General features: G+C 35.6%; 1 protein-coding gene across 4 annotated transcripts in view; it reads left to right on the top strand.

Annotated features, from left to right (window-relative positions):
* CEP126 (centrosomal protein 126) overlaps positions 1-19,461 on the top strand; it is a 140,540-nt gene that overhangs the window by 62,038 nt on the left and 59,041 nt on the right. For 3 of the 4 annotated variants that reach the window (XM_069554810.1, XM_069554811.1, XM_069554809.1), the window contains exons 5-6: positions 9,944-10,139; positions 17,159-19,304. In XM_069554810.1, the coding sequence (XP_069410911.1) occupies positions 9,944-10,139; positions 17,159-19,304 (2,342 nt within the window). Of the gene's footprint in view, positions 1-6,539; positions 8,751-9,943; positions 10,140-17,158; positions 19,305-19,461 lie in introns of those variants that run through there. The other variant, XM_069554812.1, reaches the window with a different exon arrangement.

The following is a 19,461-nucleotide window of genomic DNA, read 5'->3' as shown; positions in this document are numbered from 1 at the left end:
ATTTTAAAAGAAAGAAAAATGCCCAGCAAACAAAATTCCAGAACAGGACAGCTTCGTGAGGCAATTCTACTAAATGTGTAAAGAAGAATTAAAACCTGTCCTAATCAAACTATTCCATAAACTTGAAGAGTTTATTAGAACACTCTCAAATTCATCCTACAAGACAGTCCTTACCCTGATACCAAAATGAGGCAAAGACAATACAAAAAAAAAAAGAAAAAATTATAGGCCAATATTTTTGATGAATACAGATACAAAAATCATCAACAAAATATTAGCAAACCAAATCCAACAATACATAAAAAGAATCATACATCATGATCAAGTTGAATTTATTCCAAGGTCACAAGGATGGTTTGAGATATATAAATCAATCAATTTGATACACCATATTAACAAAAGGAAAGATAAAAATTATGTGATTGTCTCAATCGATAACAGAGAAAACACTTGACAAAATTCAGTGTCTATTTATGATAAAAAAAAACCCTCATCAAAGTGTGTATAGAATGAACATATCTCAGCATAATGAAGGCCATTTATGACAAATCCAATAGCCCACATCATATTCAATTGTGAAAAATTTTAAATTTTTCCTTTAAAATCAAGGACAAGACAAGAATGTCCACTTTCACTGCTTCTATTTAACATAGTGTTGGAATTCCTAACCACAGAAACAATAATAAAAGGAATCCAAATTAGAAGATGAAGAGGTAAAACTCGCTCTGCAGATGACATAACACTCTATATAGAGAACTCCTATCATCTCCACCCAAGAACTATTAATATTAGAAACTAATGAATTTAGCAAGGTTGTGGGATATAAGAATAATATGCAGAAATCTGTTGTTTTTTATACACTAATAATGAAATGTCAGAAATAGAAAGTAAACCATCCTGTTTAAAATCACATCAAACAATAAAATACCTAGGAGTAAACATAGCCAAGAAAGTGAAAGGTCTGTACTCTGAAAACTATAAAACCTGATGAAGGAAATTGAAGATGATTCAAAGATGTAAAGATATTCCATGCTATTGAATTGGAGGGAGTAATATCATTAAAATGGACACACTACCCAAAGCAATCTACAGATTTAATTCAATCTATCAAAATACCTATGACATTTTTTCACAGATCTAAAACAAATAATACTAGAATTTATATGGAATCACAAAACATCCAGAAATTACAAAAAAAATCCTGAGAATAAAGAACAAAGCTGGAGATATAAACCTCTCAGACTTCTGACTGTACTACAAAGCCGCAGTAATCAAAACAGTAGTGTTACTGGCACAACAGACACATTGACTAATGAAGCTGTATAGAGAACCCAGTAATAAACCCACACACTTACAGTCAATTAACCTATGACAAAGGTGACAAGAATACACAATAGAGAAAAGACAAGTAGTTCAAGGAAAACTGGACAGCTACATGTAACACAATGAAGTTAGAACATTCTCTAACACAGTGTACAAAAGTAAAAACTCAAATGGATTAAAGATATAAACATAATACTAGAAACTGCTACTCCTAGAAGAAAACATAAGCATACACACTTTGACATAAATCATAGCAATTTTTGTTTTTTGGATCTGTCTTTTGAATCAATGGAAATAATAGCAAAAATAAACCAATATTATCTAATTAAATGCAAAAGCTTTTGCACAATAAAGGAAACCATCAACAAAAAGATAACTTTTTTAAAACTGGATAAAATATTTGCAAATGATATAACTGCAAAGGGGCTAATAGCCAAAATACATAAACAGCTCAGTTTAATGTTTAGAAATTGCATCCCAGTTTTCCAGATGGTTGGATTAAGATGTGTTATATATATGATGGAATATTACTCAGCCATAAATAAGAATAAAATTCTACCATTTGCAGCAATATGGATGGACCTAGAGAATACAGTGCTTAGTGAAATAAGTCAAACAAAAGCAGGTATTATATGATATCACTTATATGTGGAGTCTAAAAATACATATAAATGTACGTGCAAAACAGACATACTATATATGGAAAGAAACTTGTGGTTGCCAGAGACAGGGGGAAGGACAAATTAGAGATTTGATATTAACAGATACAAACTACTATATATAAAATAGATAAATGGAACTTCCCTGGTATTCCAGTGGTTCGGTTCAGTTCAGTCGCTCAGTCGTGTCCGACTCTGCGACCCCATGAATCACAGCACACCAGGCCTCCCTATCCATCATCAACTCCCGAAGTTCACTCAGACTCACGTCCATCGAGTCAGTGATGCCATCCAGCCATCTCATCCTCTGTCGTCCCCTTCTCCTCCTGCCCCCAATCCCTCCCAGCATCAGAGTCTTTTCCAATGAGTCAACTCTTCGCATGAGGTGGCCAAAGTACTGGAGTTTCAGCTTTAGCATCATTCCTTCCAAAGAAATCCCAGGGCTGAGCTCCTTCAGAATGGACTGGTTGGATCTCCTTACAGTCCAAGGGACTCTCAAGAGTCTTCTCCAACACAACAGTTCAAAAGCATCAATTCTTCAGTGCTCAGCTTTCTTCACAGTCCAACTCTCACATCCATACATGACCACAGGAAAAACCATAGCCTTGACTAGATGGACCTTAGTCAGCAAAGTAATGTCTCTGCTTTTGAATATGCTGTCTAGGTTGGTCATAACTTTTCTTTCAAGGAATAAGCATCTTTTAATTTCATGGCTGCAGTCACCATCTGCAGTGATTTTGGAGCCCAGAAAAATAAAGTCACCCACTGTTTCCACTGTTTCCCCATCTATTTCCCATGAAGTGATGGGACCAGATGCCATGATCTTTGTTTTCGGAATGTTAAGCTTTAAGCCAACTTTTTCACTCTCCACTTTCACTTTCATCAAGAGGCTTTTTAGTTCCTCTTCACTTTCTGCCATAAGAGTGGTGTCATCTGCATACCTGAGGTTATTGATATTTCTCCCGGCAATCTTGATTCCAGCTTGTGTTTCTTCCAGTCCAGCATTTCTCATGATGTACTCTGCATATGTTAAATAAGCAGGGTTAGGACTCCCTTAAACTGCAGGGGGCGCAGGTTCCATCCCTAGTGAGGGACCTAAGAACCTGCATGCTGTGTAATCAAAAAAATAATAACAAAATAAAATATATAGCAACAAGAAGATACTGTATGGTATCGAAAACTATGCCCATTATCTTACAGTAACCTATAATTGAGTATAACCTGCAAAAATACTGAATCAGGTGCTGTATATATGAATTTAACATAAAAATGTAAATCATCAAAGAATAAATTAAAGAATAAGAATAATGTGTTGTTTCATATAGAATAAAGTGTCTCAATATAAAAATAATTGGAGTATGGATAGGATAGTGCAGGAAAATCAACAGATATTCAAGCAATGAGTTTAAAAGGACTTATGTTAAAAGAGTGGTAGTGAAATACAAAAGAAAGAAGAAAAATATTTTGTGGAAAGACTATATTATAGCTTTGGTGTATGGTGGGATAAAGAAAATGAAAAAGTATAGAAATCAAAAGAGGGGGAAATTTTGAATCTTGATCATTGAGGGAATTTCCTGACTTTAAAAATTATAAAGAATGTAATAAAAGTGTATAGGTTTAACAAGATATTATTAAACTTCATTTGAGCTTTCTGAATTTAGAGAGTAAATATCCAAATAGAAATGTATAAAAACAGTTGAACCTAAGATGAAACAAGAGCTCAAGGCTATAGAAATAAATTTTAAAGTCATGATCATATATGTTATTGCTCAATTTTTATGTGTAGTTATGCCTGCCCCACCAAACTGTAATATTGTAGAGAACAGTAGCTTAATCTCACTCATGCAGATATTCCCTATGATGCTCAGTTCAGTGCTGTACATGTTGGAAGTATTCAACAAATACTTTAAACAGAGAAACATCACTGGCATTATGAAAACTCAAAGGATATAAACATGACCTGAAGCTCAATAAATAAGGAAGATATTTATCAGAGACATTGAGAGGGAACTCTGGAAAGATGGAACAAATAGGAAAAGGAACGAAGGTATAAGAGGACATGCTGTATTAAGAGAACTGAAAGAGGTGGTTCATTTTGTTCATTTTAATTTTTATTTTATATTGGAGCATAGTTGATTAACAGTGTTGTGTTAGTTTCAGGTATATTGCAAAGTGATTCAGTTATGTATATATACATGTATCTATTTTTCAAATTCTTTCCCCATTTAGGTTATTACAAAGTATTAAGCAGTGTTCCGTGTGCTATACAGTAGATTTTTGTTGGTTATCTATTTTAAATATAGCAGTGTGTACATGACAATCCCAAACTCCCAATCTATGTCTTCCCTTCTGGTAACTATAAGTCTGTAGGTAATTTATTTTGACTAGTGTGTACGCTGAGAAATTGTACACAGATTGTTTAGAAAGGAAGCCATGAATTAAGTCATGAAGAGCTTTGTTAAGGAATTTGTCCTAAAAGCAGTTACTGAGAGATTTTAAGCAAGCATGTAACATTTATATTATAGGAATATTGTCAGGATGAGGAAGAATATAGTAAGACTAAAGGCTGAAAAATCAGACAAAATGGTAGTTTAGTTAATGAAAACAATGACTTATGAAGACCTACTTAGTAGGTAGAATCAACATGATTTGGTAACTTTTTAAGAACTGAAACGTGAATGGGAGGAATCAAGAATGACTTTGGAGAATGGATTTGGTTAGTTAATGGATAGTGAAACAATTTATCAAAATGACTGTTCAGGACAAAGAGGTTTAAGGGAGAGAGTAACTGGAAGGATGATGATAAACTGTGAGTTTGAGACACTTATGAGCTATTCTGGAGTCAATTTCTCACTGGTAAGATGTCTGGGCCATGAATATAGGTATGATAGTTGTCAGTGAATGGATAAGTTAAAGCCATAGTTCAGTCCCTGGTGGCTCAGATGGTAAAGAATCTGCCTGCAATGCAAGATACCCAGGTTCGATCCATGTGTTGGGAAAGTGCCCTGGAGAAAGGAATGGCAACCCACTCCGGTATTCTTGCCTAGAGAATTCCATAGACAGATGGGCCTGGTGGACTATAGTGCATGGGGTCACAAAGAGTCAGACACAACTGAGTGACTAACACTTTATTACCCACCAGTGGTGGTCTTGGTTCAGCTGAACACTCAAACTCATGACTGCAGTAGACCAGGTTTGACCTCAATTAGAAGACATAAAACACTGCATGCCAACACGCAACATTCTTCAGTAGGCAGAATCCTCATGGCATGCCACGAAATGGTTAAAGGGCTCATCTTTGCTATGCCGCTCTTCCCACAAGTGACATCACAATGCACAGACAACCACCCTGGGTTAGAAATCCTCTGTTCTAAACAAGAGCCAACATTTCTTGTAATGACTATATGAATAGCTTCCATGCAAGCGATATGTTCAGTTATAAGAATTACCACATTTGGGGAAACCCAAAACTATAGCTTCCTACCAGTACTTCCTATAAGTCCTTCCTATGACTTATTCACAGTCCTGTCAGTACAGACAGTTTATCCATAAAGGGTCATTTTTTACATCTGTGTCCCTGAAACACAGTCCTAGTTCTACTAATAATCCAGGGAACCGAGTTAGAGAGTTAACCCAGAGTTGAATTGGTCCACAGAGGATGGATTAAGCCTTCACTTACATACAGATACAGATAAGATCACACAGACGATATGAATAAGATTACACAGAAAATATGGATAGACAAGCAGAGGATTGCATGACTCTTAAAAATTCTAGCATATCTAAGCAAAGAAAGAAGAGCTCAAGAAAGAGCCTGAGGAGGAACAACCAGAGAAGTTGTAAAATATCCAGGAACATATGATAATAAGAAATCCAAGGGAATTACAGTCAAGAAAGATAGTGGTCAAGAAGTGTCTCTTTTTGCAGTTAGGTCAATTAGTTAATCACTAGCAAAAGCAAGAGACAGAAGCCAGACAGCAGTAGATTAAGGAACAAATGGAAGCTGAGGCAGTGAACACAGTGTAATTTTAGAGTACTCACTGGAAATTTTGTCTTAAAAAGGAAGGTGACAGACAATTAGAGGGGGTTTAGGGTCCAGGGAAATTTAGAGGAGTGAAAACTGTCAAGTAATTTAGTATAGAAGTAATGTGCCTTTTTATATACAGGTTTTCTGCTCTATTAGATTTATTTTTCTGTGTATTATTATCCTGATAACATCAACTATTTTCAATAAAAAAACTCTTTTGCACAATGAATAAAAGGATAGACATTTTTGTTCAACAGTGTACGCTTTCTTAAAGTCTTAGAAAAGATAACACATCAGACAACTTTGATTTCACTGTAGCAAACAAATATGTAGTTATTGTTATACCAAATCTGCTAGGACCATTGTACCAATTTTCTTTTACAAGAAAACTATGAATACATAGTTTTCAGTTATTGTTGTAATATACTATAATTACTATGACTTCATGATGTCTATATCTCTATATACACATACATAAATTTTATGTATTTGGAATACAAATGTATACAATTTATAGAGAGAACACTCTTGTTTACTTATTATAAAGTTAAGCTGCTCTCCACAGATAACTGACAGTATTAAAATAATGTATGTGAAAATGCTTTATAAACTGTAAAAATGCTGTACTACAAATGTGAAAGCTTGGAATATTAAAGATCAGGTGTTAAGTTCATAGAAATATTTATATGTACTATGATTTAAAATGTAATGAGGCTACAAATACTTACATGTGGTTATCACATTAAAAATACATTTTCTGTACAATATAAACCTAAAATGTGTTAAAGAATAAAGTAATACCAAGAAACAGGGGCCTTCCAAAGAAGGGGAGATATATCTGTACTCACAAATGATTGTTCTAATATAGAAAATATCAGTGGTAGATAAAAATAATTTAAGATGCTGTAATGTGATAATCTAAAGGAGAGAAGAATTGTATTAAAAATGGAAGGCATTCAGTGCTTAAGCCTCAGGAAAAATGAGAGTTATGTCCATATGAAAATAAAAACTACTTCAAGAAATAATGAGATATAAGAAATGACTAATAAAAATAAAAGCCTTCCATCACAACCAAACACTTATCACAAAGATAATATACTTGACCCTTTTGGTAGATGTACACATAGAACAAAAGAAACTATACTTTCTCCATATTTTTATACTTTAAAATAATGTTGTTAAGTATCTATCTCCAATATCCATGTATTTGTGGTGAGACAGTTAATCCTGAACCACAGGCTACCTACCCTGAGAAATCTGACCAAAGCTGAGCATTGATCTGTTTGACCTCTATTTGCCCTTTGTATCATCACTTTCGACCAGATTTTCTAGCCCATATTCATTATCTGTATGACTATCAGACTTCTGAGAGGTGAAAGTACTGTTAAAGGGCAAGGAATGAGAAAAGGGGAACCTGAATAAGTAACCTATGTACATTTCTCAACTCATGAGAGGACACTGGTTGATCAGAAGGACATAATGCATGGAACCTCAGAACAAAGCATAGTATGAATTGAAAACATAGAGGGAGCCAAATAAAGCGAAAAACCATCTTAATAAGGCTGTCTCTCTACTTCCTGTTCAAATGCTTTTCCACCTGTGCAGATCCATTCCTGCCTGTCCAGCTACCTCCACACTTGATCCCCACTTACCTAATAAGCTATCTCCTTTCAGAGCCCCATTGCTATCCCACCATTCCCAAATTCTTCCTAGCTATCCAACCGTTTCTCCCACCTGCCAGCCTATCCATCCATCTGTCCCCTCTGCTCTTCCAAAGAACTTACCAGCCCTGTTACCATCCTACCCAATCAAGTATCTTCCTCGGTCACCAGCATCAGTTACTTCCAGTTTTCCTGGCAGTTTCCCTCATCTACCAACCCCAGTTCCTTCTGGCCCACCTGACCATTTACCCCACCCACCCCGAGGTTCACCAGTAGTTCCTGATTCAGACTCACAGAGCAAGTTGTTTTACAACACTTTCAGACCCGAACATTCTCTTCCAGCACAGCATTCAACCCCAACTACTCTAATGCCTGCCCTTGTCCGTCATTCCCTTCCAGCTCGACTGACTGTTCCTCCAACCCCTTTGGAAGGTTTTCCTGTTTTGAAGCCTTCCTGTTTAGCCAGTCATCCCCCTCATCAACCAGTCCCCCCTCTTTCTGCTGTCACTCCTTTGCCTGAACATCCTACTCAGTTAGATCCTTTTCCATCAGTCCAGCAATCTGTCCCACAAACCACAGCACTGTCAAATCTTCCCCAGGCCTTTGTAGGTCATGCACCTGTGTTGGTTCTGTCCAATCCACCTCCCTGTAATTCTCCATCCTCCTCTTTGTCTTCACCTTCTAATTCCATATCCTCTTCTTCATCCTCTCTACAGCTTTCTTCCTCTTCATCTGTTCTTTCCTCCTCTCCTTCACCTTCCCCTACTACCTCTCCATTCTTACCTCTTTTACCTGTCCCTCTTTTTTCCTCTCCTTTGTATTCATCTCCCTCTCCATATTTGCCTTCAGCAAATTTAGATTTCCCCTCTCCTATTCCTTCTGTTTCTTCTTTTATGATTTCTTCTTCCTTTCCCCCCATGCTTCACTCTTCCTGTCTTTCTGCCTCCCCATCTCCTTTTATTCCTATACATTCCTTCAATCCTCCTCACTGGGGGAAGAAAGTAGAGAAGAGAAGAGAAGCAAGTGGAGTAGAGAAGAAAGAAATAGAGAAGAAAAAGTTGAGAGACGACAACTTAAAAGGTAAATAAATTTAGTTTATTAGATATTTTTGTAGATCTAGCAATACTTCATTTGGGAAGTGTGACTGAAAGGGAAGGAATATGTAAGAGTAAGAAACCTAAAAGGATTAGAGAAACATAATCTCAGTGTTCAGGAACTTAGATACCTTTTTGCTCTCCTTGATCTCTCTGTGGTTGCAAAAGGATAGTCAGGAATCTAGTAATCATTGACTTTGACTATTCCAATCTGTCCAAATAAAGATATATATGGGTATTGGAGATAGATATGTGTCACATGTGGCCACAAGTCACTTTTCAAAGTATTTTAATCCTCATTGAATTGAGGATAATTCAAGTTAATTGGGGATAAATACCCTTGGGATTCATACTGCCAGCCCTAATGCAGTAGCAGTCAGCCTTTGATATACTTTCATCTCTCACCCACCCCCAAAATATCTTCCTTTGTTTTTATTTTCACTTTGTTCATATACTCAAGTGTAACATGCTGTAAGTTTCCAGAAGATGCAAAATTCTGAAAGAGGATGATATCATCCACTGATAATTTGGAGGTGGCACTTTAACACACTAAAAATAGACTCTTTATTAAAGGTGCCCCCTCTGTGCCATGAAAACCATGCTTATATTTGTGGTACAACTGAGAACAATATGTTAATATCTTCCAAACCTAGTAAAGTTAGATGGAATCCAAGCTTCCAAACGTATTAAAGTTAGATGGAAATTCCAGTCTACCCTGACAAGAATTCTTCATATTTTCTAACTGCTTGAATCTTCAATCAACTTTATTAGGGTTATAGGGATACCACCATCTATGATATCAGCTCAGAACTAAGGGTAGTGCAGCATATTATTATCCAGATAGGGATCTCTTAAAGAACTGAGGACTGACTCTGTACATCTATAGTAATTACTTCAATATCTATCCCAAACAGTAGAGAAATAGGATTTAATAAACAAAGCCATGAAAAATTGGGCATTCCTACATGAAGATGGAATGCTTTATTAACACTATAATCCCATATCCATTTTTATTCTACTATTGATTCCTTTAAATTCCCATTCTAATATATCTATATATTTCTCCAATATCCTTATATATGATTATCTGGACACACACAAACACATATTACATGAATATGTCATTTGTATGTTAACTTTATTTAAGTATACTAAACATTTTTTATGTGTGGTTCACAGAGCTATAGATAATGACTTGCCTTCATCACTGTCAAAAAATGATCATAAGCATCAGAAATATCTCATATCCAAAATCGATTGTGGTCAAGAAATGGAAAGCAGCAAGGCAAACTTGACTACTAACAAAGATGCATTCCAGCTTAAACTGGAGGAAACGCAGAAACTCCTAGAAGATCAGCATCTAAGCAGTTTGCAAGTATGAAACTCTAAATACATTATTAATATTTTAATATCTAGCAATAATTCTGTCCCATTTTTGCACTAAAGAAATAAATATATAACACTAGCCAAGGGTATGTTTGGATGAATCAGCACAGATTCATTACAGATACTAATGAGAGAAGGTTTTAGCATTTTTAGCTTTTTGCTCCAGTTTTCTCTCTGTCTCATACATAGAAAAATATGCTTTATGAACATTATTTTTTGAAAAATATGAAAGTTATTTGAAAGTACAATGTATCTTATGTATCATTATAGATTGGATTATAAAAAACAAATTGAAAATTATAATACATGTGGATATTAAGTTCTTATAAACAAATGGCATGATCAGCTTGAAATGGTGTTTCTCTTCTCTCTAGTATGGTGTTTACTTTGGTTTTTCCTACAAATGAGTATGGATTTCATGCTAAACTTCCTGAAATGTTCATGCACTTTATTTTTTATGAGTACTTGCACACATTTATAAGATTCTTAATATGCTAATATCAAGATTAAATTTTTAACCTTGGCCTAGTTTATCCAGTAACTGAGCAATTGTGGCAAGGCTAGAAAAGCAAAGCAGGAGACTTTGTCTGGCTATAAAGAAGTGCCATCCTGCCACACACAACTATAATTCTGAATAAAATATATGAAACAGTTGTTTTTAAACTGTGCAGAACAGGTAGTATAAGAGATGGTCTTGAATAAAGGGAAACAAATGAGGTAAGCTCTATTATCACATAGGCTTTTTACCTGGACATATCCTCCTGACAGGCCTCGGAAAAAATCCATAGGTATTTTAACTACCTGTCAAAAAAAGAAACACTCTTTTAAAGAAGACTGAAATTTAGACATACAGCATAATGTTCATAATGTCCAACACTCAGAACTCACTAGGTATGAAAAAGCAGAAAGCTATATGACCCATAACCAGGAAAAAAAATAGTCAATATAATCATAAATAATAGAGATAATAGGCAAGAATTTAAAGTAACTTTTACAAATATTTTCAGAGAATTAAAGAAAAGTGAACATAATGAGAATGAAATTTTGGAAGGAACCAAATAGAACTTCTAGATCTGAAAAACATATTACCTGAAATTAAAATTATATTAATTGGACTTATCAATGAAGGCACTATAGGCAAAAGAATCAGTGGACAGAAATCATCCAGTTTGAAGCATTGGGAGAAAAAAGTCAGAAAAAATATATTTAACAAAAATTAGTGACATGAGGGACAATATCTAAATCTAACATACATTTAATTAATCTCACAAAGAGGAGAGGGAATATTTAAAGAAACAGTGGCTGGGAATGTTTCAAGTCTGATGAAACTGCAAATCCACAAATTAAAGAAGCTCAACAAACTCCAAGATAAATAAGTATACACTCATATGTATGTGCCCACAACCCATCACAAAAGAACCTTATCAAAATTAAATTAAGCTAAAGGGAGTAAAAGATGTATTACATGCAAGTCAACAAAGGTAAGATGAACCACACTAATTTTAGGCCAGAAGACAGTGAAACATTGTCAAAGTTCTAACAAGGAAGAAAAAAACTACCAACCTATAATCTATATTTAACTAAAATGTCCTTCTAAAATGAAAACCAAATAGGCATTTTCAAATGAGCAACAGCTGAACACAACTGTACTACACCAGTATCTGCAACAAGAGACCCTCTGGAAAGTCTTTCAGGCAGAATGAAAATGATAACAAATGAAAACTCAGATCTATATAGTAACAAAAAACAGATTAGTAGTTGTCAGTGGTGGGTAGGTATTTACTGAAAAGAAGCATGAGAGAACTTTCAACAGATGGAAAGTTCTTAAATATTTCAGTGTGATGGTTATGGGTAAATAATTTGTTAAAACCTATCAAACTATACATTTAAAATATGATAATTTAGGGATTCCCTGGTGGTCCAGTGGTAGAGACTTCACCTTCCTATGAAGGAGTATAGGTTCAATCCCTAATGAGGAAGCTAAGATACCACATGCCTCATGGCCAAAAAACTAAAATATAAAACAATACTGTAAAATTCAGTAAAGAGTTTTTTTTAAATAGTCCACATCAAAAAAATATGACATGCAAATATGTAAATATATTAGGTAACACTATTATTTATTTCTCTTAACATAATTTAAGTTGTAGCTATGTCATTGGAAATATTTTTGAAAGAATCTATATTCATATTGCTTGTGTTTTGTTTTTTAAAGTTTGTATACATCATGTGTGTATTTTTGGTTTGAAATAAGGCACTATTGTAATTTTTCTTGGCATTTTGTACATAAATTTTTTGAAGAAATGGTAACTTCTCAAAGATGTGAATAAATGCATTTTATATTTAAAAATAATAAGTTATTTGATTATTACTAGTTTCACTCCATTCAGTTCAGTTCAGTTGCTCAGTCGCGTCCAGCTCTTTGCGACCCCATGGACCGCAGCATGCCAGGCCTCCCTGTCCATTACCAACTCCCAAAGTTTACCCAAACTCATGTCCATTGAGTCGGTGATGCCATCTAAGCATCTCATCCTCTGTCATCCCCTTCTCCTCCCACCCTCAAATCTTTCCATGCATCAGGGTCTTTTCAAATGAGTCAGCTCTTCGCATCAGGTAGCCAATGTATTGGAGTTTCAGCTTCAGCATCAGTCCTTCCAATGAACACCCAGGACTGATCTCCTTTAGGATGGACTGGTTGGATCTCCGTGCAGTCCAAGGGACTCTCAAGAATCTTCTCCAACACCACAGTTCAAACACATCAATTCTTCTGTGCGCAGCTTTCTTTATAGTCCAACTCTCACATCCATACATAACTACTGGAAAAACCATAGCCTTGCCTAGACGGACTTTTGTTGGCAAAGTAATGTCTCTGCTTTTTTTTTTTTTTTTAGTTTTTTAGTTTTTAAATTTTAAAATCTTTAATTCTTACATGCGTTCCCAAACATGAACCCCCCTCCTACCTCCCTCCCCATAACATCTCTCTGGGTCATCCCCATGCACCAGCCCCAAGCATGCTGTATCCTGCGTCAGACATAGACTGGCGATTCAATTCTTACATGATAGTGTACATGTTAGAATGTCATTCTCCCAAATCATCCCACCCTCTTCCTCTCCCTCTGAGTCCAAAAGTCCGTTATACACATCTGTGTCTCTTTCCCTGTCTTGCATACAGGGTCGTCATTGCCATCTTCCTAAATTCCATATATATGTGTTAGTATACTGTATTGTTTTTCTTTCTGGCTTACTTCACTCTGTATAATCGGCTCCAGTTTCATCCATCTCATCAGAACTGATTCAAATGAATTCTTTTTTATGGCTGAGTAATACTCCATTGTGTATATGTAGCACAGCTTTCTTATCCATTCATCCTGTCTAGGTTGGTCAAAACTTTCCTTCCAAGGAGTAAGCATCTTTTAATTTTACAGCTGCAGTCACCATCTGCAGTGATTTTGGAGCCCCCCCAAAAAAGTCAGCTGTTGTTTCCACTGTTTCCCCATCTATTTCCCATGAGGTGATGGAACTGGATGACATGATCTTAGTTTTCTGAATGTTAAGCTTTAAGCCAACTTTTATGTTGTAGAGTTTTACTCCATAAACATACAATAACAACCAAAAAATAAGTACATTTTACTGTAGATAAGTATATCACAATAGAGTTGATTTAAAAATTAGACAAAGCATGTTAAGTCTAGTACAATTTATATCAGTAACTTACAAGCAAAGCTTGAAGCTGATCACAATGTTTCATTTTTTAGTGATAAGAAAAATTCTGAGAAAAAAAGTTGATTTAGTGAAAAATTCTGAGTAAAAAAAAGTTTGCTGAACTTTTTAGGTGCTTTGGGAAATGAAGCAACCACAGACCTAGGCAAAGAGAGATGTTAAAGCCACAGACATCATACTTATGTCTAAAAGGACCTTCTAATCCAGATTTCTATATCTCATTAGATGCAATCTCAAAGAAATTCCTGTTAGAGTCATAGAGCTTTTAGGAGCCTCGTTATCAATTAAAATCACTCTGTTCCAAAAGTAGACATTGAAGGAGCTGTGCTTTGCTTTGTTCAAGTTAGGTTGAAGGAAGTGACAGGCAGGGAATAAATACTAGTAATATCAAACTCTTATGAACCATTTGCAAAACATTTACAATAGTGTATCAATAAGTATTAACTATACAAACTAAGATATTTTTAATCTGTAACTGATTTCATTGGTTTCTCAGTTTATTTTCAGGGCTAAAAAAATACTAAATTTTTGTTTAACATCAGAATATTTAAATTTTCTAAAATTTGTGTAAAATTTTAAGGCAACTAATTTTCTTTGAGTTCATTTAACTTTTTCACTAGATTAACAAATTAAAGTCTTCTTGAATTTATTTCTACATATGTTATGCAGATTAATGCTTTTTAAATATCTGTGTTATATGTGTGAAATTAGAAACAGTTTTAAACATTGACTATACCATCACTGCTGATGGTGACTACAGCCGCAAATTTAAAAGATGCTTCTCCTTGGAAGCCAGGCTTCAACAATACATGAACCAAGAACTTCCAGATGTTCAAGCTGGATTTAGAAAAGGCAGAGAAACTAGGGATCAAATTGCCATCATCTGTTCGATCATAGAAAAAGCAAGAGAATTCCAGAAAAACATCTACTTCTGCTTCATTGACTATACTAAAGCCTTTGACTGTGTAGATCACAACAAACTGTGAAAAATTCTTAAAGAGATGGGAATACCAGACCACCTTACCTGCTTCCTGAGAAGCCTGTTTGCAGGTCAAGAAGTAACAGTTAGAACCAGACATGGAACAAGGACTGGTTCCAAATTGGGAAAGGAGTATGTCAAGGCTGTATATTGTCACCCTGCTTATTTAACTTCTGTGCAGAGTACATCATTGGAAATGCCAGGCTGGAGGAAGCTGGAATCAAGATTGCTGAGAGAAATATCAATAAAATCAGTTATGCAGATAACACCACCCTTATGGCAGAAAGCAAAGAGGAACTAAAGAGCCTCGTGATGAAGGTGAAAGAGGAGAGTGAAAAAGCTGGCTTAAAATGCAACATTGAAAAAATGAAGATCACGGCATCCAGTCCCATCACTTCATGGCAAATAGATGGGGAAACAATGGAAACAGTGACAGACTTTATTTTCTTGGGCTCCAAAATCACTACAGATGGTGACTGCAGCCACGAAATTGAAAGATGCTTTCTCTTTGGAAGGAAACCTATGACAAACCTAGGGAGCATATTAAAAAGCAGAGACATTATTTTGGCAACTGATGTTCATCTGGTCAAAGCTACGGTTTTGCCATTAGTCACATATGCTTGTGAAAGTTGAACCATAAAGAAGGCTGAACGATGAAGAATTGATGCTTTTAAACTGTGGTGCTGAAGAAGACTCTTGAGAGTTCCTTGGACTGCAAAGAGATCAAACCAGGAAATCCTAAAGGAAATCAATTGTAAATGTTCATTAGAAGGACTGATACTAAAACTAAAGCTCCAATACTTTGGCCTCCTGATGCAAAGAGCTGACTCATTAGAAAAGACCCTGATGCTGGGAAAGATTAAAAGTAGGAGGAGAAGGGGACAACAGAGGACAAGATGGTTGGATGGCATCACTGACTCAATGAACATGAGTTTGAGCAAGCGCCAGGAGATGGCAAAGGACAGAGCAGCCTGGCATGGTGCAGTCCATGGAGTTACAGAGTTGGAACAACTGAGCAACTGAACAACAACAACAACCTTGGAATAGCTATGACAAAGCTACATAACGTATTAAAAAGCAAAGGCATCACTTTGCTGACAAAGGTCCATATAATCAAACCTATGGTTTCTCCAGTAGTCATGTATGATGTGAGATTTGGATTACAAAGAAGGCTGAGCCCCGAAGAAGTGATGCTTTCAAACTGTGGTGCTGGAGAAGATTCTTGGTCCCTTGGACTGCGAGGAGATCAAACCAGTCAATCCTTAAGGAAATCAACCCAGTATGTTCTTTGGAAGAACTGGTGCTGAAGCTGAAGCTCCAATACTTTGGGCACCTGATGCGAAGAACTGACTCATTAGAAAAGAACCTGATGCTGGGAAAGATTAAAGACAGAAGGAGAAGGGGACAACAGAGAACAAGATGGTTGGATGGCATTACTGACTCAATGGACATGAGTCTGAGCAAACTCCGGGAGTTGGTGATGGACAGGGAGGCCTGGCATGGTGCGGTTCATGGGGTGGCAAAGAGTTGGACACGACTTAGCGACTGAACAACAACAATATTTTGAAGTGATCATGAAATTTTATTAAAAACTGGTAATTTCCATTAGATTCCATTGAAGTAATGATGAGACTCTTACTGTAAAGAATTCATGGAAATTATTACTGTGCTAAATCTCCAAAAATGAGCCGTTAAAATCAATAGTTCTCAGTTCTAAATCCACATTAGAATTCCCTGGGGAATTTAAAAATAATAATACTACCACCAGTGCATACACTCCATATAAGTATTAAATCAGCAGGATCCAGGCATGTTTTCATAAACATCTTACATTTTTATAGACCATGAGATTAACTTTTATAAGAAGGTATAGCCTTACCAACAGGAAAGTCATATTAGAGTCATAGGGCTTTTAAGAGCCTCATTCAAGTCCAGTCCAAGTCTCATGAAAAAAAAATACCCTTTGTAAATAACTACTTTTCAGAATTTCACATGCTATTATGAAACCTTCAGGAAACTCTATTCTCTGAATGGAACAGCAATAGCAAAAATTATTTTCTAAGCTATAACTAATGGCTAGGATAATTGAGTAGTTACTTTAAGGTGAAGAAGCTAAGGCAAATATGTTTGTCTTTGTTGGCTCCCTTTTTCACTGTGAGGACTTCTCTAGGGATATGGATTATTTATATACCTATACTGTCTGTAGTCATATTACTCTCTTTTATGTGCCAAGTAATGGTGGTATATTGAATCATTTTTGTTGACAAAAATTTCTAAACTATAAAACAATGTTCTTTTTTTTCTTTCAGAAATTTCATGATGAAGTTAATCAGATAATAAATTCTGAAACCCTCTCAAGTGTAGACAGTCTTGAGGCTGGGGAATGTGAAGAAATATATTTAACACTTAATAAGGAGCCTTCCACATCAGTCCAGCAGCAGAATTCTGTTTCCCTCAAATCAGCAAATCTGCAATCAACTAACCTAAGCTGCTTTGATGAAGATAAAATGTCATTCTCTAAAACTCAACACATAAATAATTGGCTTATAAATATAGATGATCCAAATATTTTCTCAGATATTTTCAGTAAACCTGATGTTCTCCCTGATTCAAGTAAATGTTTTGATAGTAAAGAACAAAATCCATCTGCTCTGAGTAGAACCGTGGAAAGAGCCATAAATACTGCTAATAATTCAGTAGCCATTCTACATAGTCCATCCATATTTGTACAAGATAAGAAAAGCAAAAACACATCTGAAACTAGTGTTATAAGGACAACTGACTCCTCTTCTGGAACATTCAAACGGGAGAAACCATTAGTTACTGAGAGCCCAAAATTTAAATTCAGCAAAGCCTGGGCCACTCCAGATTCTCTAACCCAGGAAATCACAATAATTTCAGACCAAGAGAAATATTCTGAAATGACTCAAGAAAATAGAACTACTTCAGTTCCTACTTCATTTGTACCTTTGGCAACCCCTTTAGTTTTGCCATCGAATACACAATCAGCTAGGCCTTTACCAAAGAGCAGTATACACATAAAGGAAATTGACCCAGTGCAGTGTTCTGATAAGTTAGGGGAAATAAAAGACATTAAAGATGAAAAGACAAAATATTTTAATTGTAATGAGGAAGAGTTGTCTTTATTTTCAGATAATTTTCAAGTCGCCTGTATACTTCATAACTCTGATTCAAAAGATAAAAAACAGAAAATAACTGAAGCATCAAAATCATTATCTAATATAATTTCTAATTGTGACTTAGTCAGTCAGCACAAGAAAATAAAATACAATATTTGTGAGAAGAATAGTGTGAGATTTCTTAAAAGTATTTTAAAGAAAGAATCTAAATACGAGCATGATTATTTTAAGGCACTGGTTACAAGCCAAGGCTTTAAGTTAGGAAATCAAAAAGCAGCAGATATCAGAGATAGTATTGAATTAACAAAAGAAAAAGGGAAAAGTGCAGAAACTCCAAAAACTATTAAAAAACTGAGATGGTTTGATGAAACTGGCAATACATGGAAAAATGCTGAAGATAGTCATTTGCTGAAGAGTAGAAAAAGAATATCTCAACAGTGGTCTCAACCATTCCACATTCAAGCTAAAAGTGGTGCTGCCAGCAACATGCCTAGTATTCCTGCTTCTGCTGTGGATTCTGCTAATAAAAAAGAGCCCAAGGACGATTTTATCTCTGAAAATGTCACTGCTTTAGGAGGATCTGGAATAGACCATGTGCCTTTGAACTGTTTTATATCTTCAGGTTATAACACTGCTAAACAAGCCTGGCCAGACTCCACAGAGGAGGAAAGTATATCCCCTGTAAAGAGTGGTGGTTCCAAAACTCAGAAAAGTAGTCCACAAAGGAGTGAAGTGAAAGTCATTAGAAGAACAAGATCCGCTAAAGTCCAGTCAGGCTTTGTATGTATGAACAGAAAAGGCACTGTTATTCGACCACAGTCTGCGAGCAAAGCCAACACATTTGCACAAGCTCAGGGTAAATTAATTGTACCTCATCCTCCTCCTACATCTCAATTAAATATTAGAAGTTGTAAAAATATACAGGCATCTCAGTGTCAGCCTGTAATGCCTGAAAATTCTCAAAACATCAGTACATGTAACTACTTTAATTCAAAACATATGCTCCCAACAGAATACAAGTTGAATCAGTGGAATCAAGAAAGTAGTCTTCCACTCCCTCATGTCTGTTCTGACTTAGTCACTGTGATGCCAACTCTACCATATTGTTCTTCAGAGTGCCAAACGTTAACGAAAATAAATCATTCACATGGCAGGCAAACTGTTGCCCCACAAGATGGGACATTATATTGCCCCCAAAGATGTCCAACATATGAAGAAACTCATCCCTCTGTGACTCTTAAAACTACTAGAGAAGAACTGGTTCCCTTGTGGAAAAGACAGCATAATATTCTGGGTCAAAATGAAAAGGCTGCTGGTAAGAATAAATTTATATATTTTTATAGGTAAAATGTGAACTTTTTCTTATTGTGGTTTGATAATGTACCTTACAAGATATTAAAATTGAACAATAACAGCCTTATAGAAATAACATCACCCATAATATTGTACCCGTCTGTCTAGTAGCTAACACT

Source organism: Ovis canadensis, chromosome 15 (genome assembly GCF_042477335.2).
Source record: "Ovis canadensis isolate MfBH-ARS-UI-01 breed Bighorn chromosome 15, ARS-UI_OviCan_v2, whole genome shotgun sequence".
In the NCBI taxonomy this organism is placed as follows: domain Eukaryota; kingdom Metazoa; phylum Chordata; class Mammalia; order Artiodactyla; family Bovidae; genus Ovis; species Ovis canadensis.
This window is presented reverse-complemented; position numbering and strand designations above follow the sequence as displayed.